Source organism: Sphaeramia orbicularis, chromosome 19 (assembly GCF_902148855.1).
Source record: "Sphaeramia orbicularis chromosome 19, fSphaOr1.1, whole genome shotgun sequence".
Taxonomy (NCBI): domain Eukaryota; kingdom Metazoa; phylum Chordata; class Actinopteri; order Kurtiformes; family Apogonidae; genus Sphaeramia; species Sphaeramia orbicularis.
Genome location: NC_043975.1, coordinates 8,534,332 through 8,560,726, shown reverse-complemented (window position 1 = coordinate 8,560,726; position 26,395 = coordinate 8,534,332). Strand labels below are relative to the sequence as shown.

General features: G+C 36.7%; 1 protein-coding gene across 1 annotated transcript; it reads right to left on the bottom strand.

Annotated features, from left to right (window-relative positions):
• Positions 1–2,281: 2,281 nt before the first annotated feature.
• hpdl (4-hydroxyphenylpyruvate dioxygenase-like) lies at positions 2,282–25,188 on the bottom strand. Its single transcript, XM_030163035.1, has 5 exons — positions 24,456–25,188; positions 12,293–12,459; positions 12,029–12,180; positions 9,802–9,929; positions 2,282–3,132 (listed from the first exon to the last, which is right to left on the bottom strand). The coding sequence occupies exons 1-5, from the start codon at positions 25,169–25,171 to the stop codon at positions 2,946–2,948; spliced, it is 1,350 nt and encodes a 449-aa protein (XP_030018895.1). The 5' UTR covers positions 25,172–25,188; the 3' UTR covers positions 2,282–2,945.
• Between the last annotated feature and the right edge of the window lie 1,207 nt (positions 25,189–26,395).

The following is a 26,395-nucleotide window of genomic DNA, read 5'->3' as shown; positions in this document are numbered from 1 at the left end:
TTCTGATGATGGGTTTTAAATATATGTATCTTTGCTTCAAAAATAAAATGCACGGTGTCCAGCTGAGGGGACATTTTTGTAACTCCATGAAAAACAGAGTCGTAAAAAAATTTCAATTGCATTGTTTATTTTTTCATGCCTAAAGAGGGAAAAAACCAGCAAACTATTGACTAAGGTTCTCATAATTCATGCATGAAAGGGTTAATGTAAACACACACCTGTTACTCTGACAGCATTCAGTGTGTTTGAAGTATTATTACAGTGTATAGGATTTCAAATATATTTCAGCAGTAATCCTTTTTTTTTTTTTTTTTTTGAAGTTCAACCGCACGGATGACACTTGAAAAGACAAACAGTGACACCGCTTGTCAAAAATCAGAAGTACAGGCGTTTCCAAGCTGACTCTTCTCTGCTCTGGGTTCAAATTATTCTCTGCTGTTTCTCAGTGGGATACTGGAGTTACAGTTGGAACATAAAAAGAGCATATGGCTTTCATGGAGCTCCATCTACATTTTGCTGCTTCTCATCTATCCCACTAATCCTGGCCTGTAATGTTTATAGCCAAGTTAATTGAACTGGCACATCTCTGTGGGTTTGGAGATCCTGTCTAAGAGGCTCTAAAGCCATGTTTTTGCCAAAGCATGCACATCTCTAAAGCTCCCCACCATGTGAAAGAGGTGCAGCTGTTCTTCTACTAACGGTCCGTCAGCTGTAAAAGATGGAGGTCTTTTGTCAGGGAGGGGGAGGGGGGGTTAATTTCAGTCATTATGATGTTTATATGATTAGGTAACCTCACTAATCCTCATAGATTGCTCTACCTTTTACACATAATTGACATTAGCAGGAAAAATACTGGTTGTTTTATCAGGTGATGCAGCGCTTTGTGTAAAAAAAAAAAGTTAGTGCTGAGGTTCGTACGGTGGCCCAGAGGTGCAACAGGCCAAAAAATGATCTATTAGAAAAAAAAGAACAGCCCAAAAATTATCCACTGTAAGGAAAAAAAAGAGAAATGCCCAAAAAAATTATCCACTATAAGAAAAAAAAAAGAGAACAGCCCAAAAAATTATCCACTTGCCCAAAAAATTATTTACTATTAGAAAAAAAAAGAAAAGCCCAAAAAATTATCCACTATAAGAAAAAAAAAGAGAAATGCCCAAAAAATTATCCACTATAAGAAAAAAAAAGAGAACAGCCCAAAAAATTATCCACTTGCCCAAAAAATTATTTACTATTAGAAAAAAAAGAAAAGCCCAAAAAATTATCCACTATAAGAAAAAAAAGAGAAATGCCCAAAATTTATCCACTATAAGAAAAAAAAAGAGAAATGCCCAAAAAATTATCCACTATAAGAAAAAAAGAGAAATGCCCAAAAAATTACCCAGTATAAAAAAAGAGAACAGCCCAAAAAATTATCCACTGTAAGAAAAAAAGAGAACAGCCCAAAATATTACCTATTAGAAAAAAAAAGAACGGCCCAAAAAATTATCCACAGTAAGAAAAAAAGAGAAATGCCCAAAAATTACCCACTATAAAAAAGAGAACAGCCCAAAAAATTATCCACTGTAAGAAAAAACAGAGAAATGCCCAAAAATTACCCACTATAAAAAAAAGGGAACAGTCCAAAAAATTATCCACTGTAAGAAAAAAAGACAAATGCCCAAAAAATTACCCACTATAAAAAAAGAGAACAGCCCAAAAAATTATCCACTGTAAGAAAAAAAGAGAAATATATATATATATATATATATATATATATATATATATATATATATATATATATATATATATATACTGAAACAAACAGTATGCAGATGTACAGTGCTGTGCAAAATTCTTAGGCCCACATTCAGTTTATTCGTTCATTAAAGTTCTAATGACCACACATACATATTTCTCAGTCTCTGTATTAATCTTTCAATTTAATTTATAATTTAATAAATACATAAATTTAACCCCTAAAGACCCAAACAGTCACTGGTGACAGAAACCATCTCCTGGTCTAAAATGTTCAGTACCTGTTGATCCACTAATCCTATCAGTACATGTAAATAATGAGCGGAAAATACAGTTTGTCATCTTTTCACGGTCATCAGATGTGACCCATTTGGACCTTCAGAGGTTCCATAGTTACCATGGAAACTTTACTTACTTATTTTCTGTACCATTTATTTATTCATTTTGTCCTCATTTATATTTTTCCTTTAATTTTTTTTATCCCTGCTTTTATTTTTGAGTTGTTTTCTGCTTAGTTCTAGCTAAAGAATGCATGAATCCAAAGGCGTGAAACCAAGATTTTTATTGTTGCTGAACTTGTTCTTCTGTGCATATGACAATAAAGACATGGAGTTAACGAAGCACAAGTAACATAACATCATCTCTTTTGGAAATAATCAGTTAAAGTGAAAAAAAGAAAAAAAAAACACACAAAAAAGTTCAAATACTTGAAAGCTAGAGCCAGTGGAGTATTTTAGTGCTTAACACAGTCTTCTTGGACAGTAATCCACATCTACAGGTACCTATAGCAGTCTGAGGCACTAGAACCTGTCAACATGTCAGACTGGTACTCTAATAATTTAAGTAAATATAAAGAGTTCGACTTCACACCTGTAGACAGGTCATATTTACCTGAAGGCTGCCTTAAATACATTCTCTGAAACACAGGAGCACATTCACCTGAACCAGATACTTGAGTTTCACAGTCTAAGGTGACAGATTTATGGAAGGGAAGGAGTCGTCGTTTCTCACTTTCCAACTGTAAGAGTGTATTTGGAACAATACCTGTTCAGCCATGCAGACGCCTGTCAGAATAACGCCCTGTGCAACATTCAGTCACAGTACACGAAGTAAACATATATATATAAACATCTGAAGTATTTCCTCCCTGATAAGTGCTCGTACAGTAATATATAAAATAAACAAAATAAAATGACCATATTCGTATTTATTTAAGGTTGAGCAGATTTCACAGTTTTAAGCGCTGCCTTTTCTTCGTTCTCCATGTACGCCTGCACAGACCTCCACAGCGCTCGGATGTTGCCCTCGCCGAAGCCCGACGCCCCCCTTCGCTCTATCAGCTCCAAGAAGAAGGTGTCTTCTGTAAAGAGGGGCTTGGTGAAGACCTGGAGGAGGTACCTGGAATCACACAGGTACAAGGTGAGTACAGATGAACCACTGGAATCAGGATCAGGTTAAACTTTATTGTCACATATGGGAAATTGGTTTTGGACAATAGTGCAACACATTCAGTCACATACACTGAACAAAAATATAAACGCACCACTTTTGTTTTTGATCCCATTTTTCATGAGCTGAACTCAAAGATCTAAAACTTTTTCTATGTACACAAAAGGCCTATTTCTCTCAAATATTGTTCATAAATTTGTCTAAATCTGTGTTAGTGAGCACTTCTCCTTTGTCCTTTGCTGAGATAATCCATCCACCTCACAGGTGTGGCAGATCAAGATGCTGATTAGACAGCAGGATTATTGCACAGGTGTGACTTAGGCTGGCCACAATAAAAGGCCACTCTAAAATGTGCACTTTTACTGTATTGGGTGGTCCAGGGGGGTCAGAAAACCAGTCAGTATTTGGTGTGACCACCATTTTCCTCGCACAGTCTTCTTCATGAATTCTCTGAAACAGCTTTGGAGATGGCTTATGGTAGAGAAATGAACATTCAATTCACAGGCAAAAGCTCTGGTGGAGATTCCCTCAAAACTTGTGACATCTGTGGTATTGTGCTGTGTGATAAAACTGCACATTTTGGAGTGGCCTTTTATTGTGGCCAGCCTAAGGCACACCTGTGCAAAAATCCTGCTGTCTAATCAGCATCTTGATATGCCACACCTGTGAGGTGGATGGATTATCTCAGCAAAGAAGAAGTGTTCACTAACACAAATTTAGACAGATTTGTGAACAATATTTGAGAGAAATAAACCTTGTGTGTACACAGAAAAAGTTTTAGATCTTTGAGTTCAGCTCATGACAAATGGGAGCAAAAACAAAAGTGGTGCGTTTATATTTTTGTTCAGTGTATATCTTAGTCACCATAATCACAATTAGGTCTTACACCTGGTTCGTATATTGCACCCTCCCCTCCATCCATCCATCCATCCATCCATCCATTATCTTCCACTTCTTCCGGGGCCGGGTCGCGGGGGCAACAGTCTAAGCAGGGACGCCCAGACTTCCCTCTCCCCACACACCTCCTCCAGCTCTTCCGGGGGGACCCCGAGGCGTTCCCAGGCCAGCCGAGAGACATAGTCTCTCTAACATGTTCTAGGTCTTCCCCGAGGTCTCCTTCCGGTGGGACATGCCCGGAACACCTCCCCAGGGAGGCGTCCAGGAGGCATCTGAAACAGATGCCAGAGCCACCTCAGCTGGCCCCTCTGGATGTGGAGGAGCAGCGGCTCTACTCTGAGCTCCTCCCTGGTGACTGAGCTCCTCACCCTATCCCTAAGGGTGGACCCAGCCCCCCAACGGAGGAAACTCATTTCGACCGCTTGTATCCGGTATCTTGTCCTTTTGGTCATGACCATAGGTGAGGGTAGGAACGTAGACTGACCGGTAAATCGAGAGCTTCGCCTCTCGGCTCAGCTCCTTCTTCACCACGACAGACCGGTACAGCGACTGCATCACTGCAGACGCTGCACCGATCCGTCTGTCAATCTCACGCTCCATCCTTCCCTCACTCGTGAACAAGACCCCAAGATACTTAAACTCCTCCACTTGGGGCAAAGACTCTCCACCGACCCGGAGAGGGCAGACCACCTTTTTCCGGTCGAGAACCATGGCCTCGGATTTGGAGGTGCTGATCCTCATCCTGCTCACTTCACACTCGGCTGCAAACAGCCCCAGTGCACGCTGAAGGTCCAGGTTCGATGAGGACAACATCATCTGCAAAAAGCAGAGATGAAATCCTGTGGTCCCCAAACCGGACCCCCTCCGGCCCCTGGCTGCGCCTAGAAATTCTGTCCATAAAAATTATGAACAGAACCGGTGACAAAGGGCAGCCCTGCCGGAGTCCCACAATGCACCTGGAACAGGTCTGACTTACTGCCGGCGATGTGAACCAGGCTCCTGCTTCGGTCATACAAGGACCGGACTGCCCACCCTCCCCTCCAAGATCCAATAAACAGAATAAATATAACTGATACAAGTTTATTTAAAAGGGTGGGAGTAATTTCATTCCTTAAGAGTAAAAATTTAGAAAACATTGAAACACATAATTAGTCAGAATATGGGTAGTTTTAAAAGCCCGACCTTAGGTAAGGTTGAATAAAAAACAGAGCATTTGATGATTATGCATGTGTTTTTGTGTCTTGCAGCGCACTTTTTCATTTGCACCATGTTCCTCTTTTTTGTTCCTTGTTTAGACTGTGTTTGAGTTTGTGAATTCGCATCGTTTCTGTACTTGCAGCGGTTTTCTTCAACTAAGATGCATTGGGCAACTGGAAATGGGTTTGGCCCTTGTCGGCCACCGTATAAAGTGGCTAGAATTGACCAAAAGTATCTAAAGAACAACAACCAGATCTCAACTAATCTTGGAAAAATGTCTTACAAGTCATAAAGAACAGGAAGAAAAACTTATGAGTGACGTGGTTTGTGTGAGACTTTCTCAAAGGAGGTGTGGCTATTTTAGGTTTTTCATTTTCTGCTATTTTCAGAGGTTTGTAGGTTGTAAACTGTCTTCATTTTTGTCTTCTACAAGAAAAAATAGCCTGAGTCATGAAGTTTCAGGGATAGAGATGCCATGGGAGGAGAGGAGGAAAGAATGTCCGAACTCAGACAGAAAGGCTCATTCAGCAAAATGAATATAAGGAGCTGGACAGAAGTGTTTCAGACACAGATTCAGACGTAAGTTTAGTGTAGGAGGGGGACCTGAGACCCTCTAGGTCAGGGGTGTCAAACATACGGCCCGTGGGCTAAAACAGGCCCTCTAGAGGGTCTAATCTGGTCCACGGGATGAATGTGTGAAATGGAAAAATTACACTGAAGAAATTAAAACTCAATAGTGTCAAAACCACTAGAGTTCAGAGGTCACAGACAGACCAGTGTGGTCTGAAGTGGGTCAGGTCAGTCAAATAGTATCATAATAACCTGGAAATTATGACAACTCCAAAACTTTCTCTTTGTTTTAGTGTAAAAAATTTAAATTACATAAAAATGTTTACATTTGAAAACTGTCCTTTCACAAAACATGTGATCTGTAAATTATAACGCACATGTGTAAATGATAAACTGAGGCATAATATTGTTAAAATTGCACTTATTTTTCTTAGGAAATTTCAGGTTATTCATGTTATTCACATTTTTAAAGGGGAGTTTGTAGATGTAAATATTTTCATTGTGTAAATGTGCTTTTTTTACAACTCTAAAACATAGAAAAAAGTTTGGAGTTGATATTATTTATAGATTATTATGTAATTATTTTATTGGTTCGGCCCACTTCAGATCATATTAGTCTGCGTGTGGCCCCCGAACCAAAATAAATTTGACATCTCTGAGCTAAGGCATAATATTGTTAAAATTGCACATATTTTCCTTAAAAAATCTTAAGTTTGTTCATGTTATTCATATTTTTACCTGCGCCAGGAGGTATTGTGATCACTTTGCTTTGTGTGTTTGCGTGCGTGTTTGTTTGTTTGTTTGTTAGCAAGATAACTCAAAAAGTTATGGACGGATTTTCAGGAAATTTTCAGGAAATGTTGATACTAGCACAAGGAAGAAATGATTAACTTTTGGTGGTGATCGGTGGCGGGGGGGGCCCATGGGGGGGCCCCACTGATCGGCCTTAGTGGAGGTCTGCGCTCTCCGAGTGCTTTTCTTCTTTATAGAATAGTTGGCAGATGTAAACATTTTCATAATGTAATTTTACTTTTTTCACTCTAAAAAAATTGAGAAAGGTTTGGAGTTGATATTATTTATAGATTATTACACTGGTCAACAACAAATTTATTGTTGAAGTTTTTTAAGCTGATTCAGGATAATTTTGGTGTGCTGAATCCAAAAATCACATTAATTTTGCTCAATCAGGTCAACTTTCTGAACTATGCTCCATATTGGCTTTTTAACATTTTTGCTTACATTTATGGGCATTTTCACATCATATGATACAAAATTCTTTCATATTTCTTGCAATAAACGAGTTCTGAAGATTTTACTTTTGCCAATTTATGATTAATGTTTTTTTTAATATTACAGGTGAATGAAATGGCTTCGACTAGAAGATCTTGCAAAAATAAGCCTGACGTATTCTGCTACATCTGCGCTGAATACACCATTGTACCTAACAGGAATCAAGTCACAAGTTTCATAAAGTGTGCTTACCAATCTTATTTTGGTATTAATTATTAAATTTTGTGAGAAGATAACATTTTTCAAAATCAAATTAGCAAAAAAACCTGACCTGATTGAGAAAAACAAATGTCATTTTTGGATTTAGCGGTGCAAAATGGTCCTAATTCAGTTGAAAAAACCTACACAACTTGCAAAAAACATTTTTTTGTAACCCAGTGTTATGTAATTATTTGACTGATCCGACCCATTTGGGATCATATTAGTCTGAATGTGGCCCCTGAATTAAAATAAGTTTGACAGCTCTGAGCTAAGGCTTAATATTGTTAAAATGCACTTATCACCTCTGCCAAGGAGGCTCTGTTTTTGCAGGTGTTGGTTTGTCTGTCTGTTTGTCTGTCTGTGTGCAGGATAACTCAAAAAGTTATGGACGGATTTGGATGAAAATTTGAGGAAATGCTGATACTGACACAGGGAACAAATGATTAAATGTTGGTGTTGATTGGCGGGGGGGGGGGGGGTCTGCCTTGGTGGAGGTCTGCACTCTCCAAGAGCTTTTCTAGTTTTCCTTAAGAAATCTTAAATTTGTTTGGGTCATTCACATTTTTTAAAGTATAGTTGTAGATGTAAACATTTTCATAATGTAATTTTACTTTTTTTACTCTAACATAAAGAAAAGGTTGGAGTTGATATTATTTATAGATTATTATGTAATTATTTGACTGGTCCGGCCCATTTGGGATCATATTGGTCTGAATATGGTCCCTAAACTAAGGCATAATATTGTTAAAATTGCACTGATTTTTTTTTACTTAGTTTATGTTATTCACATTTTTTAAAGGGTAGTTTGCAGATGTAAACATTTTTGTAATGTAATTTTACTTTTTTCACTCTAAAACATTGAGAAAAGGTTGGAGTTGGCATTATTTCTAAGTTATTATGTAATTATTTGACTGGTCCGGCCCATTTGGGATCATATTGGTCTGAATATGGCCCCTAAACTAAGGTATAATATTGTTAAAATTGCACTGATTTTTTTTAACTTAGTTTATGTTATTCACATTTTTTAAAGGGTACTTTGCAGATGTAAACATTTTCATAATGTAATTTTACTTTTTTCACTCTACAACATAGAGAAAAGGTTGGAGTTGATATTATGTATAGATTATTATGTAATTATTTGACTGGTCCGGCCCATTTGGGATCATATTGGTCTGAATATGGCCCCTAAACTAAGGTATAATATTGTTAAAATTGCACTGATTTTTTTTAACTTAGTTTATGTTATTCACATTTTTTAAAGGGTAGTTTGCAGATGTAAACATTTTTGTAATGTAATTTTACTTTTTTCACTCTACAACATAGAGTAAAGGTTGGAGTTGATATTATTTATAGATTATTATGTAATTATTTGACTGGTCCGGCCCATTTGGGATCATATTGGTCTGAATATGGTCCCTAAACTAAGGCATAATATTGTTAAAATTGCACTTATTTTTCTTAACTTAGTTTATGTTATTCACATTTTTTAAAGGGTACTTTACAGATGTAAACATTTTAGTAATGTAATTTTACTTTTTTCACTCTAAAACATTGAGAAAAGGTTGGAGTTGGCATTATTTCTAAGTTATTATGTAATTATTTGACTGGTCCGGCCCATTTGGGATCATATTGGTCTGAATATGGCCCCTAAACTAAGGCATAATATTGTTAAAATTGCACTGATTTTTTTTAACTTAGTTTATGTTATTCACATTTTTTAAAGGGTAGTTTGCAGATGTAAACATTTTCATAATGTAATTTTACTTTTTTCACTCTAAAACATTGAGAAAAGGTTGGAGTTGGCATTATTTCTAAGTTATTATGTAATTATTTGACTGGTCCGGCCCATTTGGGATCATATTGGTCTGAATATGGCCCCTAAACTAAGGTATAATATTGTTAAAATTGCACTGATTTTTTTTAACTTAGTTTATGTTATTCACATTTTTTAAAGGGTACTTTGCAGATGTAAACATTTTCATAATGTAATTTTACTTTTTTCACTCTAAAACATAGAGTAAAGGTTGGAGTTGATATTATTTATAGATTATTATGTAATTATTTGACTGGTCCGGCCCATTTGAGATCATATTGGTCTGAATATGGTCCCTAAACTAAGGTATAATATTGTTAAAATTGCACTTATTTTTCTTAACTTAGTTTATGTTATTCACATTTTTTAAAGGGTAGTTTGCAGATGTAAACATTTTTGTAATGTAATTTTACTTTTTTCACTCTACAACATAGAGTAAAGGTTGGAGTTGATATTATTTATAGATTATTATGTAATTATTTGACTGGTCCGGCCCATTTGGGATCATATTGAACTAAAGTGAGTTGGACGCTCCTGCTCTAGGTGATGTGTTATTCCAGCTCGGTGTCCACTCCCTGATGGAAGTGCGTTTCCCTCCTTCGTCTGCTGGTAATTACAGTCTGAGTAATCCGATGGTAAAGTGACATCACCTGGTGTTTTCTCCACATCCTGTCTGCGCTGACGGGTCTCGGTGCAGGTCTGTGTCCAGGAGAATCCCGTGCTGCGCCAGCATCTGGGGGTTGTGTCCTGCCTCCTGGATTTCCTGCTGTTTGCCCACCTGTCACAGGATGCACAGGTAAAAGAGGAGAACACTTACAAATGTGCAGGCGTGTCCTCTCTCTTCTACACCATCGGGCCTTGGCGGGGTTTATGTAAATGCAGTAACAGAGGCTGTTTCTGCTCTGTGGGGGATGGAAATGACCTCTACTGGTAGAAGAAGTATTCACAAAGTCCACGTCCTGCATGAAAAATACTGCTGAAGTAAAAGCAGACTCATATTAGCAGCCAAATCTAATTAACTCCTACTCTCTTATCTCGTTCTCCCTAATTTCATTTGCTCTTTTAGTCTGGTTTTCCAGTATCAGGGGCTCATTTAGGTTCATTTAAAGTCACAGTTTTATATTTGCTTTGTCTCAGAATCGATACAACCTTAGTTTGATTTTTATTTTATTACTATTTTTTATTTTTTGTATTATTCTATCATTTTATCATAGATGTGTTCGACTTCCAAAGCAATTATTACCAATATTTAACCTTTACTAAGTGAATTATCACCATTTATTATAACATTACCCTCTACATTATCCTACAAACAGAACAGGCTGCACACTTTTAATACCCTTTGGCCAAATACAGTGTAAGATTCTGTTAAAAGTTAAATCAGATTGTCTCTGTAACTTCAGTCTGTCTGTCCATTCAACAGTGTAAATGCATTATCTGAAGGATGCACTGACATATCTGCACCAAATTCATACTGTGGATGCAGCTTGGCATGGAGCAGAAGCCTATTGAAAATAGGTCACCTTTGACCCACCACTGTGACTGTTGTCACGGCAACCGACGAGGAGGTAGATGATGATGTCCCATAACACACTAAGGTTGAAACTTTGAATTTCAGAGTATTTTAATGAGTGACCCAAAAGGATTAAATGGCAAAATCAGCGTTATAGTTACACTCATTATATATATTATACTACACAATAGATAGATAGATAGATAGATAGATAGATAGATTATATTCTATAATATATTATGACATAATAAGATACTCATTATTATTATTATTATTATTATTATTATTATTATTATTCCTTTGCTACTTGTTTCTGCTAGTACTTTCCAATGTGCAGTTGCATTTTTTTTCCACTACTGTGTTTTATAGGTTTTTTTTTAATACTATGTTATGTCTTTTTTATTACTTTTTTTCTCCTAGTGGTATTTCTTACATTTATATCTGGTGTTGTGCTACTTTTGGAACCTGGATTTCCTGAAGGCTCTGCCCAAGGGGTCAGTAAAGTTCAATCTAATCTAATCTATCCAGAAAATCTAATCTAATCTAATCAGAAAATGTAATGTAATCTTTAATCTAATCTAACCAGAAAATGTAATTTAATGTAATGTAATCTCATGTAATATAATCTCTAATCTAATCTAATTTAATGTAATCTAACATAATATTTAATGTAATCTAATGTAATGTAATCTAATCTAATCAAATTTAATGTAATCTAATGTAATCTTTAATCTAATCAAATCTTTAATGTAATGTAATGTAATGCAATCTTTAATCTAATCTTTAATGTAATGTAATCTAATCTGATCTTTAATCTAATGTAATGTAATCTAATTTAATGTAATCTAATATTTAATCTAATCTAATCTTTAATGTAATGTAATGTAATGTAATCTAATCTTGAATCTAATCTAATTTAATCTCCTCTTTAATCTAATCTAATGTAATCTAATCTTTATTGTAATGTAATGTAATATAATCTTTAATCTAATCTAATCTTTAATGTACAGTAATGTAATGTAATCTTTAATCTAATCTAATCTTTAATGTAATGTAATGTAATCTAATCTTGAATCTAATCTAATCTAATCTCATCTTTAATCTAATCTAATGTAATCTAGTCTTTATTGTAATGCAATGTAATCTAATCTTTAATCTAATCTAATCTTTAATGTAATGTAATGTAATCTAATCTTTAATCTAATCTAATCTTTAATGTAATGTAATGTAATCTAATCTTTAATCTAATCTAATCTTTAATGTAATGTAATGTAATCTAATCTAATCTTTAATCTAATCTAATCTTTAATGTAATGTATCCAGTATTGCACCAGTTCAGTCTCTGTGCTCAGACTCTCACCCACCTCAGTGTAGTACGCAGGTGGGGGGGAGAAGAAGCGTACCCCCGCCTCAGCCATGGTCTGTGCAGTAGAGACTATGTCTTTAGTGTACAGTCCAATGTGCTGGATGCCTGGACCCCTGTGCTGCTCCAGAAACGTGTCCACCTGGTTCCTACCTGGGAACACAAAAAAAAAACAAAAAAAAAAAACATGTAGACAAGCATACCGTAAGTGAGCGTAAGTGAACAGCGGCGACATAGTAAACGTGGATTGAACAGCAGGCGTTACCTTGTTCAGGCAGTGACTCTGCGATGACAAATTTGCAGTCTGCCTCTTTTTTATGGGCAGATGGAAGAGTCAGGCCGGCTCTGCTGCACTTCCAGTACTCCATGGCAGTAAGACGCAGGCCGATGCCTTCCTGGTTTAAGACGTAACCTTCATCCACGTCCTCATTACTACACAGAAAAACAAGAAAAGACACTGATTACAGTAGAGCAGAGTAGATTATATTATGTTAGATTAGATTAGATTATGTTAGATTAGATTAGATTAGATTAGATCTTCTGGTTGGGATTAGATCAGATCAGATTAGATTAGATTTTCTAGTTGGGATCAGATCAGATTAGATTAGATTAGATTAGATTACATTAGATTTTCTGGTTAGATTACATTACATTACATTACATTTTCTGGTTAGATTAGATTACATTTTCTGGTTAGATTAGATCAGATTATATTATATTATATTATATTATATTAAATTAGATTAGATTAGATTAGATTAGATTATATTAGATTAGATTAGATCAGAGTAGATTAGATTAGATTTTCTGGTTAGATTGCATTAGATTAGATTAGATTAGATTAGATTAGATTAGATTAGATTAGATTTTCTGGTTAGATTGCATTAGATTAGATTAGATTAGATTAGATTAGATTAGATTTTCTGGTTAGATTAGATCAGAGTAAAATACATTAGATTTTCTGGTTAGATTAAATTAAATTAGATTTTCTGGTTAGATTAGATTAGATTTTCTGGTTAGGTTAGATTAGATTAGATCAGAGTAAATTAGATTAGATCAGATTTTCTGGTTAGATTAGATTAGATCAGAGTAAATTAGATTAGATTTTCTGGTTATATTAGATTAGATTTTTTGATTAGATTAGGTTTTCTGGTTAGGTTAGGTTGCATTACCTTAGATTAGATTAGATTGAATTTGAGTAACGAATAAGGAACAATAAGTGTGTTCCAGTACTGGAGGTTGACTGGTACGGGTTTTTCTAAGGCCGATGTCGATGTTTAAAAATTTGGTCAGTCAATGGCCAATATCTACAGTCATTTTTTGAGGCCGATATTTAAGTCCGATTTTTATTTTATTATTTTTTTTAAACCACATTGACCATAAAATACAATTGAAACACTCAGATAATTACGATTTTTATGCAGCAATATCAATGAAATTATCAACATACACATACACATACACAAAGTACTCTTTTCACATTTACTGAACTTCAAGTGCTGCCCACACAGGTGCCTGATCAGATATCTTATAACATTTTTACTAATCAAATATCGGCTTTCTTTAAAAAAAAAAAAAAAAAAAAAAAAAATGAAGGCCAATATTGGAAAAAAAATCAATATATCGGCCTGATCTATCAGTCTACCACTATCCAGTACAACACTTCCCTCTGCTGGTGAGAGTTGGGAACTGCAAAACTTCATAGAACCACTTTAATCATTTTACAGTAGATTGTTTTTTATTGTTATGCTCTTATTTTCTTCTCTTCTATTTCTAATCTTAATATTTGATCTAATATTGTGTTTATTTCACTCTGGATGTTAATTTTATGTATAGAAAATACACTGAATTACCTCTGTGTATAAATAAACGTGTCCTGTCATGATTCTGTTTTCAGACAAATGTAAAGGAGTAAAAAAAAATACATTTACCTCTGGGATGTACTGGATTAGAAGTATTTAGAAATGTAAGTAGTGAAGTAAAGTACATGTATATGTGTATACTAGAAAGTGTCCTATCTGCACTCTTCTTTTTTATATTGTTTTAATTGATTATTACCTTGCCCCGACCCCCCGGTTTCATTTATTTGTTTGTTTAACACTCTGTTTTTTTAACACTCTAGCAGCAAAACTATCGGTTGAATTCATTACATTTTGGGAAAAGTAGGTCAAAGTTCACATTTTTTATGAATTTATAAAATCTTTTTTTTTTTCTTTTTTCCCCCATTTACTTATAATGGGCACAATTTCAAATGTCTGTAACAGCAAAACTATCAGTTGAATTCATACCAAATTGGGTTTATAGATTGCCAGTGACCCAGAATAGATCTGATTACATTTTGGGAAAAGTAGGTCAAAGTTCTAATTTTTAATGAATTTTTAAAATCTTTTTTTTTTTTTCTCATTTATTTATAATAGACGAAATTTCACGTCTATAAAAACATCAATTCTGTTTCAATTTCCTTCAAACTTGGCACATATGTAGAGGCAGTTGATACGCTGACATCAGCACATGCACAGACATGATGACATCAGCTGGATCCATGCCAAAATAAGATACAATGCGTGCGAGGGGCGGGGTTTGTTGTGCCTGGAGCCACTTATTTTTAATATTTTTGATTCTTTTAATTGTAACTGTGTGCTTTAACTTGTCTCTTTTCCATTTTTGCAAGGCACTGTGTATGAACTGTGCTATACAAATCATAATAAATCTGCCTTGCGTTGCACTATTGTTCTGTTTACCGTTTAATCTTGCAGTATTTGTACACTTTTGTAATATTCTTATTCTATATTTTTACATATTTATTGTATAATATATGAGAGCTAAGGAAAAACCTGCAAAAGCTATTTATGTTTACTTCAGGAGATGAAAATCATAGAAGATTTGATCTGAAGTATTGAGTTGCTAGGACTACATTGAAACTAATGTGTATTTCAGTTGTTGGTGTAAAAATATGGAATTCCCAACGACAGGATTTAAAAAGCTGTACAGATATTCACCGACAAATGCAGAAAGAATTGTCAGTATGCACTCGAAACTTAAACTGGATGTCAACGATCAATTGTTTTGAGCTTGTAAATTTGTGTTACTTTTTTTGTTTGTTTTGTTGCTGTTATAATAATAAGTGTTGTCGGTGTAGGCCAGTGGTTCTCAATCTTTTTCTTTCGAAAAATCTCCAAGCCCCCCTCAACCCCAACAACATTGTACCTGTGGCGCAATTATTACTTTTATTGAAAGAAACATCAATATCGTAAGAATACTTTTTGCTTTTCCTTGAATAATTTGTTGTGCAAATTAAAAATAACGTAGATTTTTGATTGAACAATACAAATGAACTCAACAAGACTGCTTCCTGAGACATTATTTTTCAAAATAAAAATAGGAAATGTGTAATTATCTTTTAAAACTATGATAATAAGGTACTTTTTCTTTTTTTTTTTTTTTTTTAAAAACAAACACGTTTTGGTAACAAAGATGAACATTTTAACAATATCAGTGGCTGCAATGAGCCTGTTTACGTTGCACATCTGAGAACATCAAAGTGCAAACTGTACAAACTGTGCAAAAACAGAAACATTGCACAGTTTTTTTTTTCCAGTCCAATCCTTGTCCATTCTCCAAACCTAAACTCTTGGTCCAGTCTAGTGACAGATCACCACGGCAGTAGATTTGTTTGTTGTACGTCCCTAAAATGAGTCCTGGGTGCTCCAACGCTAAAACATTAGTTCCACCCGATACATGTTTGAACCTGAAAAAAAAAATAAACACCTAGGAATGATCCTATGCCCCCCCGGCAAGCCTTCACGCCCCCCTGGGGGCCGCCCCACTTTTTTGAGAAACACTGGTGTAGGCTGACCATTTTTTTTCTTTTTCTTTTAATTGTTCAATTATAAGGCACGTTTTCTTCTTGCTTCTCCTTTCCAGTCATGAAGGTGTTGATTTGAAAATGTAGTGTGCATTTACAGGGGTTGGACAAAATAATGGAAACACCTTAAAAAATCAACAAACTAGAAAAGCACTCTGAGAGCGCAGACCTCCGCCAAGGCAGATCAGTGCCCCCCCCCCCCCCCCCCCCGATCACCACCAAAATTTAATCATTTGTTCCTTGTGCCAGTATCAATATTTCCTGAAATTTTCATCCAAATCTGTCCATAACTTTTTGAAAGATCCGGATCAGTCTTTGCCATTTGATAGAACACCCCATTGTAAATCCCTGAGTCAAATTGCATGAGATTTGCACAATTCCCCCATATTGTGATTTCCACCATAAATATTAGTCCCATATTTATTTGACCTATATTTTAAGATTCCTTGACCATGAAAACATACCATTAGCAACTGGATTCATAATTATATCCTTATTAGTTCAGTAGTTATTCATGAAAATCACATTTCTCGTAATGGCGGTTTTCTTCTGGATCTAGCTCCTTAAGTATTAAAGCTACATGAAATCCAGTGGCATACTCCCGATGCGGAACTGACTGAGCTACACGATGGTGCTTGTCAGAAATTTCTACCTTTAATATTAAAGGCACAGTAGGCCAAAAAGTAAGGGTACCCCCATTTTTTATATAAATTGAGATAAAATCCACCTTCTGGATCAGATCCGGATCAGCCTTTGAAATGTGATAGAGGACCCCATTGTCAATTCCTGAGTTCAATTTCATGAGTTTTGGTCAATAATTAAGCGAGATATTGGGAAACAAACATTTTGGCCCCATTTACCACAATGTTAACGAAAATTTCAAAGTGATCCAGAATCCAGGATTTTTTCCGGATCACCCCCAAAAGTTAATCATTTCTTCCTTATCCCATTTCCAACAAACCCTGAAAATTTCATCAAAATCTGTGCATAACTTTTTGAGTTATGTTGCACACTAACGGACAGACAAACAAACAGACAGACAAACAAACTCTGGCAAAAACATAACCTCCTTGGCGGAGGTAAATATAATTTAATATGGTGTAGGTCCGCCTTTTGCGGCAATTACAGCCTCAATTCTCCGAGGTATTGATTCATACAACTTGTGAATTGTTTCCAAAGGAATTTTAAGCCATTCTTCAGTTAGAATACCCTCCGACTCTTTTAGAGACGATGGCGGTGGAAATCGACGTCTTACTTAAATCTCTAAAACTGACCAGAAATGCTCAATAATGTTGAGGTCTGGGGACTGTGCCGGCCATACGAGATGCTCAACTTCATTAGAATGTTCCTCATGCCATTCTTTAACAATTCTAGCTGTATGGATTGGGGCATTATCATCTTGAGGTGAAGGTGTTTCCATTATTTTGTCCAACCCCTGTATGCATCAATTCTGTCGTCCATTTTCATGAAAGGAACAAATAAATAAATAAACTAGAAGCACTCGGAGAGCGCAGACCTCCGCCAAGGCTGATCAGTGGCCCCCCCCCCCCGTGGGCCCCCCCACCCCCGATCCCCACCAAAATTTAATCATTTCTTCCTCATCCCATTTCCAACAAACCCTGAAAATTTCATCCAAATCTGTCCATAACTTTTTGAGTTATGTTGCACACTAACGATCAGTGCCCCCCCCCCCGTGGGCCCCCCCCCACCCCCGATCACCACCAAAATTTAATCATTTCTTCCTTATCCCATTTCCAACAAACCCTGAAAATTTCATCCAAATCTGTCCATAACTTTTTGAGTTATGTTGCACACTCCTTGGCGGAGGTAACAAATAAAGTTAAAGGTGGGGTATGAGATCTTAGAAAAATGGTTCCGGCAAGCTACATTTTGAAAAAATACTCAATTCAAAAGTCCAGACCCCTTTCTTCAGACATCCCCCTGAAGCCACGCCTCCAGAGTACTGGCACGCACAACGCTTGTTCTCGAGGGTTCCCAAGTGCTGCACAGCAACAGTTCGCCCGGCTCCGATCCATGCATACCTCATTCAGTCTCCTCCAACCCCCCTGCTCTTCCAGAACAGCCCCAGTTCATATCTATCTGACTAACGTTACATTTCCTAGAGATTTATGTTAGTGACAAAACAGTTTACTGGTGAACTTTACATCCTAATATATAGAGAATATTTTACATTTTGGGGCTATTTTTTCAATTGGGATTCTTGCACTTTTTTTGTGTGTGAATTGAAACACATTTTTTTAAATGACCACACATACTGTAGTTTTATTTACAAATGGCAATAATGACCAAAAAAAAAAAGACCAAAAAAAAAATTACCGTATTTTCCGCACTATAAGGCGCACCTAAAAGCCTTCAATTTTCTCAAAAGCCGACAGTGCGCCTTATAACCCGGCGCGCCTTATATGTGAACTACGGAGCCGCCCAGACGGGGAGGCAGCGCCGAACGACGTACGCCACTATCTGCCAGTGGATAGTTAATGCCTGGGCTGATATATCCATCTCAACTGTGGTCCGAGCTTTCAGGAAGGCAGGAATTGTCACTGAACTGCCCGACAACAGCAGCGACACTGACTCGGATAATGACTTGGACGAGACGGAGCCGGGCATGTTGGATCCCGTATTCGCCCAACTGTTCAATTCGGACACCGAAGAAGAAGAATTCGAGGGGTTTGCTGATGAGGAATAAACCGATAAAGTGAAATTTACGTGTTTCTTTTGTGTGTTTACAGCTGAACAAGGTTGGTCATATTGTGAATATGGACATTAACGTATGAACAACGTTGAGTTATTGTTATATTATTATTTCTTTGCACTATTTCAAGAGTTATTATATTGTGATTGCACTAACGTTTGATTTACTGTAACGGTATCAGACTGTTTCTTTTACGTGATTAAAATCTTGCACTACCGGTTATACCTTGCTGTCACGAAAATACTATGTCACTGACATTACCTCGGGAGACTAATAAAACAGCTGTTTATTCATTTTAGGAGTGAACGGAGTTGTCAGAATGCTGGTTTGTATTCTATTAATAAAGTTTGACTGACTTATCTGACTGTTTTGTTGACATTCCCTTTAGCGCAGGTCCATCTAGTGGATGCATAACGCAATCCCAGCCACTACTGTAGCTTCTATGCGCCTTGTAATGCGGTGCGCCTTGTATATGAATAAAGTTTTAAAATGAGCCATTCATTGAAGGTGCGCCTTATAACCCGGCGCGCCTTATAGTGCGGAAAATACGGTAAATATCCTTAACTTTTTGTTTGTAGTGTAGCTAATGTAGCCAAGCTCTGGCTCTGGCATCATTCCATGAACAAGTGCTCCAAGCCTCTGAGAACGCACGATTCATGCACGAAGAGGGGTACGCGCGGAGGGAGGAAGGGGGAGGGGCAAATGGCAGTTGAGTTTGATAGACATATCACCGTTCAATCATTTCAATGGGCCGGTTAAAATGACTGGATGGTGTTTTTCAGTCCTGTCCGTTCCACAGTTGACTACATTTTTTTTTAATTTTTGTGTTTGAGCACAGGTGTCAAACATGCGGTCCAGGACCCAAAACCGGCCCGCCTAAGACTCCAATCTGGCCCGTGGGATGAATTTGCAAAGTGCAAGTTAGGGTAACAAACTCAAAAATAATATCATAACTAGAAGCACTCGGAGAGCGCAGACCTCCGCCAAGGCTGATCAGTGGGCCCCCCCGTGGGCCCCCCCGCCCCCGAATACCACCAAAATTGAATCATTTCTTCCTTATCCCATTTCCAACAAACCCTGAAAATTTCATCCAAATCTGTCCATAACTTTTTGAGTTATGTTGCACACTAACGGACAGACAAACAAACAAACAAACAAACAAACAAACCCTGGCAAAAACATAACCTCCTTGGCGGAGGTAATAATCTATAAATAATGACAACAGCAATTTTTTTCTCTTTGATTTAGTGCAAAAAAAATTAAATTAAGAAAATGTTTACATTAACAAACTATCCTTTTAACAATAAAATGTGAATAACCTGAACAACTATGAACAACCTGAAATGTCTAAAGAAAATTAAGTGCAATTTTAACAATATTCTACCTGTTACTACATGTTTTGTGCCGTTGCCGATCTGATCTGTAATGCATATGTGTAAATGATAAGTCGAGGCATAATGTTGGTAAAATTGTACTCATATTTCTTTACAAATTTCATTTTTTTCAGGATATTCACATCTTTTTAGTTTGGATTGTTTGTAAATGTAAATATTGGCATAATTTAATGTTATTTTTTGCACTAAAACAATTTGGAGTTCTCATTATTTATTGGCTATCATGTTATTATTTTAGAGGTGCGGCCCACTTCAGATTAAATTGGGCTGAATGTGGCCCCCGGAGGAAAATGACTTTGACACCCCTGTGTTTGAGCATTTAATTAACTGGTTGTAATTGAGGTGTGACGGGGATTTTAAGCAATATAGTAAAAAATGCTCCAGGAAAACATCTCGCACCCCACCTCTAAGCTGGGGTCAGATTCCTTGTTCGTGCACAAATTTGAACAATAAAGTTGATTCCGATACAATTTTCGCTCCATTTTCAACACTTCCTCACCTGTCAATGAAAAACCTCTGAAACCCAAACAGCCTCTCGTACCACCTCATGACCTGGTGGGTGGTTTTCCTGGGACAGGCATAGGTGATGTGGTCAAAATGTGTGACAGGACACGCCCCCTCCCCCTCCTGATAAACTGACACATAATATTGTTAAAATTGCACTTAGTTTTCTTAAGAAATCTCAGTTTGTTCATGTTATTCACGTTGTTTTAAAGGATAGTTAGTAGATGTAAACATTTTCATCGCATAATTTTACTTTTTTCGCTCTAAAACATAGAGGAAAGTTTGTAGATGACATTATTTATATATTATTACACTGGGTTACAAAAAAATGTTTTTTGCAAGTTTTCTAGGTTTTTTCAACTGAATTAGGACCATTTTGCACCGCTAAATCCAAAAATGACAACTGTTTTTCTCAATCAGGTCAGGTTTTTTTGCTAATTTGATTTGGAAAAATTTGATCTTCTCACAAAATTGATTATATTTTTGTGACTTTATCAGCTGATTTTTTTCATATAGTTCTCACCCAAAATAGGTTTTAAGAGAAAAAAAATCATTTTCTAACAGGATGTATTTATTATTTATTATATATTCAGCGCAGATGTAACAGAATACATCAGGCTTATTTTTGCAAGATCTTCTAGTCGAAGCCATTTCATTCACCTGTAATATTAAAAACAACACTAATCATAAATTGGCAAAAGTAAAATTTTCAGAACTCGTTTATTGCAAGAAATACGAAAGAATTTTGTATCATACAATGTGAAAATGCCCATAAATGTAAGCAAAAATGTTAAAAAGCCAATATGTAGCATAGTTCAGAAAGTTGGCCTGATTGAGCAAAATTAATGTGATTTTTTTTATCCTAAATCACCTCAAAAAACTTAATAAATTTGTTGTTGACCAGTGTTATCTTATCATTTTACTGGTCCGGCCCACTTCACATCAAATTTGGCTTAATGTGGCCCCTGAACTAAAATGAGTGTGACACCCCTGCTCTATACCCACATCTCCAGGGACCACTACACCCCCTCTAAGCTGGGGTCAGATTCCTTGTTCGTGCACAAATTTGAACAATAAAGTTGATTCCGATTCAATTTTCGCTCCATTTTCAACACTTCCTCACCTGTCAATGAAAAACCTCTGAAACCCAAACAGCCTCTCGTACCACCTCATGACCTGGTGGGTGGTTTTCCTGGGACAGGCATAGGTGATGTGGTCAAAATGTGTGACAGGACACGCCCCCTCCCCCTCCCCTTCCTGATAAACTGACACATAATATTGTTAAAATTGCACTTAGTTTTCTTAAGAAATTTCAGTTTGCTCGTTATTCACATTGTTTTAACCCTTTCATGTATACTGGTCACTACAGTGGACAGCTTTTCTACAGCTGTTCTCTTGTATATTCATGGATTTTGTTGTTTTGTTTTTTTTGTACATATCTTTATTTAAGTTTTAACACATTACACGTCTTTTCTGACATGACTTGGTAACATTGTGTAGATCTCTCCTGAGCGTAATAGTTATAGTTTTCACACAATTTCTCAGTAAATACATGTTTCTTTGCATCAAAAATTAAATGTGTGGTGTCCAGCTGCTGTGGACATTTTTGCAACTTCATGAAAAATAGGCTCATAAGAATTTTTTTTAATGTATTTTTTTTAAAAACATTTTTTAAATTTTATTTTTTTATTTATTACCTCCGCCAAGGAGGTTATGTTTTTGCCAGGGTTTGTTTGTTTGTTTGTTTGTTTGTTTGTCTGTCTGTTTGTTTGTCTGTCCGTTAGTGTGCAACATAACTCAAAAAGTTAAGGACAGATTTGGATGAAATTTTCAGGGTTTGTTGGAAATGGGATAAGGAAGAAATGATTAAATTTTGGTGGTAATCGGGGGTGGGGGGGCCCACGGGGGGGGCCACTGATCGTTAGTGTGCAACATAACTCAAAAAGTTATGGACAGATTTGGATGAAATTTTCAGGGTTTGTTGGAAATGGGATAAGGAAGAAATGATTAAATTTTGGTGGTGATCGGGGGTGGGGGGGCCCACGGGGGGGGGGACTGATCAGCCTTGGCGGAGGTCTGCGCTCTCCGAGTGCTTCTTGTTTTCTTTATTTTTCATAAGAAAATGTTTAATCACGTTGTTTTTCTCATGCCTAAAGAGGAATGAAAACACTAAGGAAAAAATCTTAATTAAGGTTCTCATAATTTGTGCATGAAAGGGTTGAAGGATAGTTAGTAGATGTAAACATTTTCATCGCATAATTTTACTTTTTTCGCTCTAAAACATGGAGGAAAGTTTGGAGATGACATTATTTCTATATTATTATCTTATCATTTTACTGGTCCGGCCCACTTCACATCAAATTTGGCTTAATGTGGCCCCTGAACTAAAATGAGTGTGACACCCCTGCTCTATACCCACATCTCCAGGGACCACTACACCCCCTCTAAGCTGGGGTCAGATTCCTTGTTCGTGCACAAATTTGAACAATAAAGTTGATTCCGATTCAATTTTCGCTCCATTTTCAACACTTCCTCACCTGTCAATGAAAAACCTCTGAAACCCAAACAGCCTCTCGTACCACCTCATGACCTGGTGGGTGGTTTTCCTGGGACAGGCATAGGTGATGTGGTCAAAATGTGTGACAGGACACGCCCCCTCCCCCTCCCCTTCCTGATAAACTGACACATAATATTGTTAAAATTGCACTTAGTTTTCTTAAGAAATTTCAGTTTGCTCGTTATTCACATTGTTTTAACCCTTTCATGTATACTGGTCACTACAGTGGACAGCTTTTCTACAGCTGTTCTCTTGTATATTCATGGATTTTGTTGTTTTGTTTTTTTTGTACATATCTTTATTTAAGTTTTAACACATTACACGTCTTTTCTGACATGACTTGGTAACATTGTGTAGATCTCTCCTGAGCGTAATAGTTATAGTTTTCACACAATTTCTCAGTAAATACATGTTTCTTTGCATCAAAAATTAAATGTGTGGTGTCCAGCTGCTGTGGACATTTTTGCAACTTCATGAAAAATAGGCTCATAAGAATTTTTTTTAATGTATTTTTTTTAAAAACATTTTTTAAATTTTATTTTTTTATTTATTACCTCCGCCAAGGAGGTTATGTTTTTGCCAGGGTTTGTTTGTTTGTTTGTTTGTTTGTTTGTCTGTCTGTTTGTTTGTCTGTCCGTTAGTGTGCAACATAACTCAAAAAGTTAAGGACAGATTTGGATGAAATTTTCAGGGTTTGTTGGAAATGGGATAAGGAAGAAATGATTAAATTTTGGTGGTAATCGGGGGTGGGGGGGCCCACGGGGGGGGCCACTGATCGTTAGTGTGCAACATAACTCAAAAAGTTATGGACAGATTTGGATGAAATTTTCAGGGTTTGTTGGAAATGGGATAAGGAAGAAATGATTAAATTTTGGTGGTGATCGGGGGTGGGGGGGCCCACGGGGGGGGGGGACTGATCAGCCTTGGCGGAGGTCTGCGCTCTCCGAGTGCTTCTTGTTTTCTTTATTTTTCATAAGAAAATGTTTAATCACGTTGTTTTTCTCATGCCTAAAGAGGAATGAAAACACTAAGGAAAAAATCTTAATTAAGGTTCTCATAATTTGTGCATGAAAGGGTTGAAGGATAGTTAGTAGATGTAAACATTTTCATCGCATAATTTTACTTTTTTCGCTCTAAAACATGGAGGAAAGTTTGGAGATGACATTATTTCTATATTATTATCTTATCATTTTACTGGTCCGGCCCACTTCACATCAAATTTGGCTTAATGTGGCCCCTGAACTAAAATGAGTGTGACACCCCTGCTCTATACCCACATCTCCAGGGACCACTACACCCCCTCTAAGCTGGGGTCAGATTCCTTGTTCGTGCACAAATTTGAACAATAAAGTTGATTCCGATTCAATTTTCGCTCCATTTTCAACACTTCCTCACCTGTCAATGAAAAACCTCTGAAACCCAAACAGCCTCTCGTACCACCTCATGACCTGGTGGGTGGTTTTCCTGGGACAGGCATAGGTGATGTGGTCAAAATGTGTGACAGGACACGCCCCCTCCCCCTCCTCTTCCTCCTCCTCCTCCTCCTGCAGGCTGTAGTCTTTTCCAATAACATCAAACCCAGGCAAGAACCCGCCCTCATATTTCGACCTGTCAATCAACGTGTGGCACACATTACCCACGATGGACTGGACCACAGAGTAGGTGAGCAGACCCCTGTGGTCCCGGATGGTCGTGGGAGGCACCAGGAAGTCGCAGCCCAGATGGTGAAGAGCCTTGAATGACCTTTCCACATCCTCCACCTCGAAACACACATTACACGCGGTGTCTACTGGGTAATAGGGGCTGACGTCATACAGACACCTCAGACCCCCGTCCTGGTGGGGTTTACCCGCGTGGATCCGCTGTGTGTGGGCTGCAGGTCGGTCACTGATGACACGCAGGTCTTCATTCAATCCGCCGGGGCCGGGATTCGGTCTCTCGTTCACCACGAAAACCGCCGATCCTTTCCGGAAAGCCAGCTGCCGGGTCCGCTCACCGAGTCTGGCCGCGAACAGGACGAATTTAAACCTGGACACGAGGTCACTGGCGAATTTATCCACGTTAGAGACGTGTAGAGAAATGTGGTGTAACCGGCTGATGTAGGCTGCCATGATGGATGTGACGTCACGGCAGGGGGCGTGGCCACATGTCACATCACACACCTATTCACAAACAGATAAATACAAAATAAATATTCGGTGAAGACCTATCTGGCAAAATATATATATATATAAAATGTTGACGCTCTTTGTTCTTTTTGCAGCAACGCAGAGGAAACAATATGGCATTTATTTTGTCATTTATTTTGGGATATATGTGTGGGATTGCACCTACACACATATATTTTTGGATTGAATGGGTTAAATACAAAAATTGACTCTTCCTGTAAATTGAACTTTCAGCACATTTTATTTGGCCCATCACAAATTGATAAAATAACTCCAGAAAAAAAGATATATTATCAGCCTCGTGATTATTTTTGTCAAATTTCACATTCATTGCTACAAATTTGCACGCCAACATCCAAACATCACTGTTTTCAAAGCCCTTTTTTCCAATTATGTAGACAATTTGAGGAACAGCATGAATTCTGAAGCAAATAGAACAAAACAAAAAAAATATGTCAAGTGTATAATCTTATTTAATTTGTTTAATTCCTATTTATACCTCAAGCAATTTTTATTTTTATCATATATATATTTTTTTTCTAATGCTTTTACTTACATGTAGTTCTATATATTTGTAATGTAAATTTTCTGTGAATTATGAAACCTTCTATCCTTGTTTGTTGTATACTGTTATGTATATATACTGTTCAATGTTCATTGTTCAAAAAAAAAATTTGTATATATATATATATATATATATATATATATATATATATATATATATATATATGTGTGTACATATATATATATATATATATATATATATATATATATATATATATATATATACACACACACACACACACACACACACACATACACACACAATAAGTGGACCCAATATGTAAAAGTTTTGGGTTTTTAACATTACATAATTGTCTTGATTGGAAACTATATAATGCCACAGTTTTTCAGATAATTTGAAAAAAAAAACAAACAAAAAAAATTAATGAAATGTCCTTAGCAGTGGACAGTTTTTTTTTTGTTTTTTTTTTAAATAAAGCTGTGAAACTCTTGTACACACACACACACACACACTTTTACTGTGTGTAAGCTTTTCTTACAATGTGCAATTTTATTACAATAATTAATTCATTAATGGCCTGCAGCAAGATGCAAAACTTGATAAGATAAGATAAGACTTTATTCATCCCATCCTGGGGAAAT